We start from the raw sequence: 9096 nt of genomic DNA, 5'->3' as shown, positions 1-9096 counted from the left end.
ATCTCAGTGTGAGAAACACACACAGAAGCAGGCTGCACCAAAGGGCACAAAATGAAAATGATTGGCACAGAGCTGGGGGACAAAAAGGCACAAGCAGAAAGGTTAACAAAATGCACAAATTATGCAAAATACCTTGGTAGACAAACAGAATGATGAAGACATATTAAGTGAGGTTAAATAATATAAAAGGCACAGGCAAAACAACTTGAGAGCAGGAAAACGAGGATTATACAAACTGTAAACAACATAAAGGCCTTTTAGAAAAAAAAATACTATTATTGGGACATTATTATTATTATTATTATTATTATTAATTGTCTGTCTTGACAAGAAAGACATTCTCTCTCCCTCAAGTCCTCCTCTCTCCTCATCTACAAACTACACAGAGCGAGAGAGACAGAGAGATGTAAAGGTGTCCTGTTCCCCTAGTTTTAGAGTTCCTCTTTCCAAACTCATCATGTGCTGCACTGTTAATGCATGTGCATGCTTATGAACACATGAATGGACACACTCGCACACACACCTGTAGAAATAGTGTTCTTATTGACCTGTCTGCTCTGGGGTAGTGTGTACACCTTCCTCATGAACCTGAAGTGTCATGCTGTAGTGAAGCAACTTGTCTCTCCAGTTCCCCAGGGAAGTGCGACTTGTCTTCAGTCACACCCCCCCCCCCCCCCCCCCCTTTTTCGTACCTTGCCTTTCTCCTGCACCTTACTCTCTCTGCCTGTTTCGCTCTCTCTCCCGTTTCCTCCTCAAGCTCAATGCATCACTTAGGACACACATTTTTAATAGTGTTAGTATTTCCTTAACTCCCTCAATCTTTTACAAAAAAAAAAAAAAATACTGGTTGTCAATGGCTCTTGATGACTCTCCCATCCTGGGCCACCCACCCTCCTTCCCCCCCCCACCACCCAACCACCCTCTCCACAAATCATCAGAAGAAGGAGTACTGGTTGTCGATGGCTCTTGCTCGACCACCCTCCCGCTCCTCCCCCTCTGCCCCCTCCAGCTGCCGCAGGGACATGTCCCGATCCTCGCAGTCCTCTGCTCCTGCTCCAGCCCCCACCACACTCCCTCCACCAGCCTCCGCCTCATCAGCCCGGTCTTGGGGAGGGGTAGGAGGTGGTGGTCGCCCAGGTGGTAGAGGTGGTGGGGGTGGTTGAGGGGGGCTACGGGGTCTGCTGGTCAAGTCTGTGCGGGGAAAGAGAGAGGGACAGTGATAAAAACAATGTGAAGGATGCAGTGGGGGGGAGACAGGCTGAGACAGAGACAGAAAAAGAGAGAAGACATACAGACAGATAGACTAAAGAGATACAGGAGTCCATAGAGTGGGACATGGGAATCGTGACAAGAAGACAGTGACAATGAATTTCATGGCTTGGTTTTAGCATCCTAAGCTACACACTGATATGATCCAAGACGAGAAACCCTGCTTTTCTAAGACATGCAGGACTGGATAGTGAGGTGAGGAGATATACATGTTCTTGGTGGGAGACTTTCACCCCAAAGACATACAAAAAGCAGTATATACTGGGCACAATACTCTGATTGCCACCTTGTCAAACATCTCGTAATCATCCTATAATTTGGCTGCCAGTTATGCAACGAGCAGGTGAAATGTTTATGAGCAAGGATCTTCAGTCCCGTTCAGGCGACGTGGAGGTTGGAGGAAGCGATCCTATGGTGTGGCTGCTCTCCTTTTCATGGAAATAAGACCTACCTGTGTGCATGCTAACAGCTGCCCTCTTTACTTACAGCAGCCATGGGTTTTACATGTGTGTGGTGGCTTAACAGAGAATCATAGTGACTTGTCCTCTGTAGAGGACATCATGGTGATGCGGTTCAGCACAAAGTGTAAATAAACCTGCAGACTTGGTGCAGACGGATGGAACAGAGAACAGGGACACATCAGAGCACTATGGTGAGTTAATGGTCTATCTCTCCATCTCCACTCATACATTATGGTGAATGATCACACCACTCCTCTCCTTCCTCTCCTCTCTCTCTCTCGCCTGCTCCTGCTATCTCTTCTGCTGCCTAGCCATTCAGCCCTCAGCCATTACACCACCGTTTACCCTTGAGCTGGACCAGTTCTGTCCCTCACACTCTGACCTGCCTCCTCTCCCCATTCTTTGTCCCCACCCCCCACCAATCCTGCTCCTTACCTCCTCAACATCCTGCATTTCCTCCCTGGTTCTCACTCTTGTGGAATTCTTCCTCATTTTCCAATTCCTATCGGTTCCACCTCGCACCCCTGCCTCACCCTATAGCCCTGTACTCTGGCTTGCTCGTCCTCTGTTGTGTCTGGTCTCACTTACACACAGTCAGAGATGGGGGTTGATGGAGAGTCAGGGAGGCGCGGGGTGATGACATCACAGACTGTGGGCCGGCTGCCTGCCCTGTCCCGGCCTGCGAAGATGACCCAAGGACAAACAACAACAAAGACAGCCAATCAGAGCTCTGAAACGCATGGAGGGGCGGCTGAGGTGCAAGGAGGGGGTCACCAGCTGTTATCTGCTGCTGCAGGCACTAAGGCGCCCAAGGGAAGGGGAGGATGGACGCATTTCTGACAGCAAGAGGCACCGACCAGCAGGAAAGGGCAGCTTGCGTCAAGTGTAGAGCAGCCAAATGAAGAAGCCATGCTCATCATATTGACTGACACTGAGAAAGGGGGTCCACTGGGTCTGGTTCATGTTAGGTGAAGGAGTGGCCATGTACGGCATGTCTACATACAACTCGTTTAAGCGGCAAGTGGAAAAATGGACCCAGGTCAGAGGACGGGAATTCTCACAGAAAATGATACACGTGCACTGGACAAAAACCTGGAAGGCAGGTGATGGAATGAGGCGGGGAAGGGGGGGAATCAAACAGTACAACGCATGATGGAACTCCATAGTTATCACAGCATTTCTGCAAGCAACATTAACAAATTTAACCGCCAGAAAAAAGGTACATGGCCATGTGACCTGAACATTACATGGAATGGCAGTAATGGCAGTCATGCTCCAACTGTTTTCTTGCACAGTTCATAACGCTCCTGCAAACCTAAACCAGGGTTCTTCTGCTCTGGTCATTCAACCCAAACACAACTATCTCTATTGCGTACTGTGTTATTCTACCCTGTAACTGATCGTGGTGTGCAAAAGGACAACTGGGAAGAGCAGCTGATTACAATGGCCTCGTTACCTGGTTGCCGGACTGCCGTGGCCCCCACAAAACTGATGAGGGTGACGTCAGAGGCCCCACCCGACTCCAGCGGTATGGGGTGGACCCTGAAGTGCTCTAACATGTCGAAGATGGACTGGAACCAAAGATGCTGAACTCGACACTGGCCATCCTCGTTCAGGGACAGACGCAGGTGCTGAGGGGGAGGCCCATGTTACCCACAAGGCAGAGCATGCAAGCGTGCCAACATTTATCAGACAGCAGCTCCTGGGGGTCTTCGTATCTCCGGCTTACCTTGGCCTTGCCCTGGAAGTTGAAGGTGAGGACGTACTCGCCCCTGCGGGTCTCGCTTTGCCGGACCAGGAACACACCGTGGCTAGCGGGGCCTCCCGCCAGGACCAGCTGGGCTGCCTTCAACCGTGACAGGGTGCCATGGAACCACTGGCACTCGTTTAGTGGGTGCTCCGTCGCCTCCGATATCGGTGCTGGTCCGTCGGAGAAGAGAAAGGAGCCTAGGGGTGGCCATCGGCTACACTTAGTACAACACTGAGCAGTGCTCCAGGTCACATTTGGCCAAAGTTGATGCTGGTTTGTTTTTGTTTATCTATAACACCTCTGTGTTACTATAATAATAACTGTAATAATAATAAGAAAACTTACAGAGTGGAGACAAAACGAGAAAAAGGCTTTCCTAACAGTCCGACAGCATCACTAATGTGAAATAATATTCTTTGCTTGTTTTCGTCACCTGTGGCATCTGGCGTCTCAGCAAAAGGAGTGCCCAGGCTCGCTCCGCCCCCGCCCAGGAGCCGACCGTCAGGTTCGTCAAAAGGGGCACGTGGGGGCAGTTCAGGTGGGAGGGGTTCCAGTATCGGGGAGGAACCACTGACACCCCCATAACACACTATGACAAGCAGATTACATGTTCCAAACTATATACTTCCAAAGAGTGATGACAAACAACAGCTCCACTAAGGTATAAAGTAACGTAATTATTTTACTCTGCATTTCAGTTCTCCGGTAAAGATGTTCATACACACACACACACACAACAATGACAGAAATTAAGAATGCTGAAACGTAAAACAGAGGAGTCATCATTAATGTTAGTAGGCAGATTAAAAAGAGTTTCATCATCTTAATGGGATCTCACTGATACACACACACAAACACTCACAGAGACCACAGACACCACACCCATTCTCACCACTGACCCTGAGAGAGGCGGTCGCTGAACTCCGGAGTCCCACTGATTTCCGTCTGACCGCCCGCGCACATACCCTCCATGTCCTCGTTCTCGCTGTGACCAAGAGACGACACACTGTTTCACTCAGGAGCTTAAGAATTAAGAGGAAGGGAAAACCCGGGCCTGAAGAGGACCCCTTCCCATAACCACGGCTCGAGAAGCATGTACTTATTTTACTATGATTGTTGTAAAGGTGTGGGTTTGCTGTCTGCAAACTTGCAATGACTGGGAAGGGGAAGGAACTGCTTTGTTGTCCCACCTCCCCCCTCACATTTCCCCTGGTCGTCATCCAGAGCTCACCTCAAACAAATGGCGTTCCTGATATCGCTCAGCCAGACCTTCAACTGCACCGCGTCTCTTGTTTCCACCACGTACTGCACTGGCCCTTCCACCTGCAGGCATACAACTGGCAGTTACTGCTAACGTGCCCCACTGAGCACGAGTGACGACCGGCCACCACAGAACACAGGCGTGGGGCACCTGCAGCAGGAAGGTGTTCTCCTTGTCCGGCACCTCCAGGGCCGTGGTGCTCCTCACATCCAGGATGGAGCAGCAGGAGACAGTGAGCCGGGGCTTGGAGGCCTAGAAGGGGTGGCATGTTATTTTAGTATGAAAGAATGTTATATTTCGCAAGCCAAACATCACGGCAACAAGACTTGGAAAAGAGGAAGAGACTGTTTGCGAGTATAACTATGAGAATGTAATTATCAGAAACGAAAGGACACTTTTTGTTTTTTTGAAAAAACAAAGCGTACTATGACTAACAAAACACTTTAAGATTAAACCTTCAAGCACTTTCTCAAAGAACTTGCCTTCGGAGGGATAAAAAACTCCAAGAAGTACTCCTCCCCTCTCTCGCCTCCCTCCTTTTCCCGTGCCCTCAGGACCAGGCGACACTTCTGCCAGCGGCTGCCTCTCCAGCCCACAGCGGCCCCTGCAGCTGGAGGGAGACCGGTCCCTGGCTGGACCGCGTTTGAGGCAATGCCACTGCTCTCAGTGCCATGGTGAAGATGGTGGAGTCCGAAGGAGAAGCCAGAGAAACCGTGCGAACTAGAGAATTCGTCTGAAGAGGAGCTAACAGTCACGCCTCCCTCCCGGACTAGCCTGCCCGTCTTCCTGGGGCCGATGATGCCACCGGGTGCGAGTGCGGATGAGGAGAGGGAGGAGGCCAGAGGGAGTTGTGGGGGTGGGGAGCGGGAGATGCGCAGCTTTTCCAGGCGATGGCTCCACTTCTCCTTCTCTCCCAGCACTAAGCCTTCTCCATTGCTCTTCCGCCGATCCCTCGCTTCCAAGAGGGAGAGGGAGGTGGCGCTGCTTGAAGAGGAAGGCGGCAGTGAAGAGGAAGAGGAGTGTGGAAGAGGCAGTGGGAGGGAGAGGGAGACGGGCAGCGAGGTCGGGGTCTGCGGCTGGGAGCCTGAGCTTCTCTTGCCATCCTGCATGCCCATGGTGTAGCTGTAGCTGGAGCTGAGTGACGCTGAGTTCGCAGATCTACAGCTCTGCGGGGATTCGCTGGAGGAGCTGCGCCAGTGCAGGATGCCCCGCACGCTGCGCCCCACGTTCCTCAGAGAAAAGCGCTTCTTCAGTTTATTTTTTGGGTGATTCCCCACGGACGTACCGTTTCCCTTGGCGGCGGAGGTCAAGGATGCTGAGGAGGGCGGGGTTTTCAGCATCGAACAGGCATCGGAATTGTCCATACAAGCCTCTCGCTCCGCCTCCTCCGCCTCAGCTTCCTCTCCAACTGGCCCAACCCAGCTGCCTTCATCCTCCTCCTCACAATTCCTTGCTGTGTTTCCATGAGATGGCCTTGCCACGATACCCAAATCCTCCCTTTTACCATTGTTTCCACCCATTGAGGAAGAGCAGGAGGAGGAGGAGGAAGGGGGGAGGATCTGAGTGTGAGCATACGTGTCCTGAAATGATGCCGGACACCGTTCACTGCCACGGGTATCCTGCATCCCGCGGAGTGCTTGGGGTTTTGGCGTTGGCCTAAGATAAGTAGCTGGGCAGCCGGAGGTGGTCTCAGAGGCCAATGGGGGAGAGGGCTCCTCTTCGAGTGACGTGGCATCCGAATTAGGAACCCAGCTTGCTGACTCTTTCACCGTGGTTCTGCCCTCCAGCTCACTCTCAAAGTGACGTACAAACCTATCCGTGAAGCGGCGACAGAAGGCTCCAGCCGAGTCCGCAGAGTAATGCGGGTTCTCTAAGAGGAACGCCCGGAAATGACGAGCAAAGTCCCCTGCTGCCACCCGCGCGTGCAGCTCACAGAAGTCGGTCCAGCTGAGCGATGGGGATGGGGATGGAGTCGGGGTATCCGACAGCGAGGAGGACTGGGCTGGAGGAGGCGGCGGTGGAGGGGGCAAGGGTGGTGGGCGGCTGGACAGAGGCAGGAGGGAGGGTGAAGGGGGAGACGGAGAAGGAGATGGGGAAGGTGGGAGGGGCGAAGTGTTTGAGGCTTGAGGGCTAGGTGGTGTTAAGAGGGAGCCGTTCATGATTGTTTTCACGGACCTCTGGCTAACTGCTGCAGCCGTTAACGTGGCTGTACAGGACTACTGCAGCGGTGGCGGCCAGAGACAAAGTGACTTCTGCTCATTGGCTTCACATGGGTTACAAAAACACAGTAAGAACACAATGTCTGGCTAAGAAACCAATTTCTGTTCAGGGAGGAAAGTGTTCATTTAGAAGTCAGGCGCCATTCACTCCCAGATGCGAGCAAAGGAGGGTGGCAGAAGGAGCAGAGATGGAGGGATGGAGAAGGGGGACAAATGGACTTGATTCTTCTTCAGTGGCCTCCTTCCTCCCTCCTGCAAGGCCAGCTCAGAGCTCCACTGAACCAATTCAGAATCTTGGAAAAAAAAGACAAACAAATAAAAGCACATTTAATAAATAAAAGCACAAACCTCACATAAGTATTAATAAGGGCTCAAATATGCAATATTGACATTTCAGTTAGGAATGTGTGCAAAATAATAGCTGTGCAAATTTATAATTAAAGATTTTTTTAAAATTGCAGAAAAATGGCATAACTTAAATAAACAAACAAACCAACACTTCATAAACTTTCAAATGGAAAAGCGGTAAGGGATGGACGGACGAGAATAAAAGAGCAGCCCTTCGGCCGGGGAAGCAGAGGGACTCACTGTCCTCAAATGTCCACATGTGCCTGCAGCTTCAGCTCTTTCCTACACCAACATGCCACATGCTCATTCATTATGTTTACATTAATCCAATGCTGCATTTCTCCAAAGTCACTTCAAATGGGAGCTATTCACACGAAGCTATGTACACATTTACATTTATTCATTTAGCTGACGCTTTTCTCCAAAGCAACTTACAGTGTTGAGGTTACAATTACAGGTTACAGCTGGGTAATTTTACTGGAGCAATTTGGCTACCTCGCTCAAAGGTACTACAGCCAGAGGTAAGGCTCAAACCTGCAACCTTTGCGTCCAAAGGCAGTCGCTCTAACCGCTACGCTACCAGTTGATCCATTCACTGATGTATCTATGCGTACAGAAGGGTAACTGTCATCATATCAAACTCAAGGTAAGTACAGTACTTTGACGAGGGACACGACAGCAGGACACTGGACTCAAACGCTCCCAATTGCTCTAACCACTGCGCCACCTAGTGGCCCGCTGTGCTTGAGCCACGATACTAACTGCGCTCCGCCACGTGCGGCACTTTGGAGACAATAAACATGTAAACTGCTGTAGGACAAGCGACGCTCGTGTGCAATGCGCGCAGCTGAAAGACCGGCCCTGCGCACCAGCACCGCCCGCCGCTCCGCTCACCATCGTCGGCTCCGTCAGCTACTCGAGGCCGGGGCTTTTGAGGCCGGAGCTGCCGGGGCCGCGGGAGGCGGGTCAGTCAGAGCAGCAGAGGAGCGGAGCGGCTTCCAGCAGCGTCGCACAGCTCGGGCTTCGTTTCTCCACCGGCGGCCATGCACTGCAGCGCAGCGGTCAGACTCTGGGTGATCACAGTACACACACTGACTGAGTAAATAAACTAGTGCTGAGCGGCAGCGACTCGCACGGCCAGCAGCTAGTCCGAATAGCGCGCTCAGCTCACCCTTTGTTCGGCCGCGCCGTCGTGTAGCTAACAGGGTAGAGTACGGTACGGTACGGTACGGTACGGTACGGGAGAGTAGCGCAGAGCAGAGGGGCTCGTCCGGTGCAAGCAGTGATTGATTAGCGAGTTACTCAGCTAGCAGAACTAGAACAGCGGCTAACGCTAGTAGTAGCTAGTCTTTCATGACACTACTTGGCTTTGATACTCTCTGCTGTCTTTTATTCGACTCTGGACATTTTCCCAGGCGTGTTGTGTCCCCTCCTTCCCCTCCGCCTTTCCGACCGTTCAGTAAACCGTCATTCTGTTGTTCTTAGAACTGTCCTCGCCGCCGTTGTTGTTGTTGTTCTTAAAATATGAATATTTCTCTGCCTCTGTCCCAGGCTGCGCGTCTCGCGATACAGCGGGAGACGGGGCGCGAGACGGACCGAGAGAGGAGTCGGGGGGGCGTCGGCGCTCGTGTCCCGGACGGACTGAGGGGAGGGGAGGGGAGGGGAGGGGAGGGGAGGGGGCGTTTTATTGCGTAACATGCAGGATCGCCCCCGGTGGGGAGTCCGGGCTGCTGAGCTGACGGTGTTTACAGTAGTGAGACCCTGCAACTTAGGGCGGCTGTCCTGTCC

At 52.0% G+C, this 9096-nt stretch overlaps 1 protein-coding gene across 3 annotated transcripts; it reads right to left on the bottom strand.

Annotated features, from left to right (window-relative positions):
- Positions 1 to 8932, bottom strand: sh2b1 (SH2B adaptor protein 1). Of its 3 annotated transcripts, XM_029254427.1 has the most exons (11): positions 8480 to 8932; positions 8203 to 8377; positions 5224 to 7253; positions 4892 to 4993; positions 4712 to 4803; positions 4380 to 4465; positions 3914 to 4069; positions 3460 to 3677; positions 3187 to 3361; positions 2319 to 2409; positions 1 to 1191 (listed from the first exon to the last, which is right to left on the bottom strand). In XM_029254427.1, the coding sequence occupies exons 3-11, from the start codon at positions 6898 to 6900 to the stop codon at positions 1170 to 1172; spliced, it is 2619 nt and encodes an 872-aa protein (XP_029110260.1). In that variant the 5' UTR covers positions 6901 to 7253; positions 8203 to 8377; positions 8480 to 8932; the 3' UTR covers positions 1 to 1169. The 3 variants fall into 3 exon arrangements, with proteins under 3 accessions (XP_029110260.1, XP_029110258.1, XP_029110259.1); XM_029254425.1 differs by lacking the exon at positions 2319 to 2409; XM_029254426.1 differs by lacking the exon at positions 2319 to 2409 and having other exon boundaries at positions 8203 to 8356.
- Positions 8933 to 9096: the final 164 nt, after the last annotated feature.

Source organism: Scleropages formosus, chromosome 8 (assembly GCF_900964775.1).
Source record: "Scleropages formosus chromosome 8, fSclFor1.1, whole genome shotgun sequence".
Lineage (NCBI taxonomy): Eukaryota > Metazoa > Chordata > Actinopteri > Osteoglossiformes > Osteoglossidae > Scleropages > Scleropages formosus.
Note: the sequence above shows the minus strand (reverse complement) of the source record. Positions and strands in the feature narration are given on the sequence as shown.

Excerpts from the sequence above, each read along its gene's own strand:
- sh2b1 (XM_029254425.1), bottom strand. The coding sequence starts at position 6,900 with ATGAACGGCTCCCTCTTAACACCACCTAGCCCTCAAGCCTCAAACACT. Across the intron at positions 4,466-4,711 it reads AGGAACGCCATTTGTTTGAG|CGAGAACGAGGACATGGAGG; the intron begins GTGAGCTCTGGA and ends TCTTGGTCACAG. Across the intron at positions 3,362-3,459 it reads ACTTCCAGGGCAAGGCCAAG|CACCTGCGTCTGTCCCTGAA; the intron begins GTAAGCCGGAGA and ends CCTCCCCCTCAG.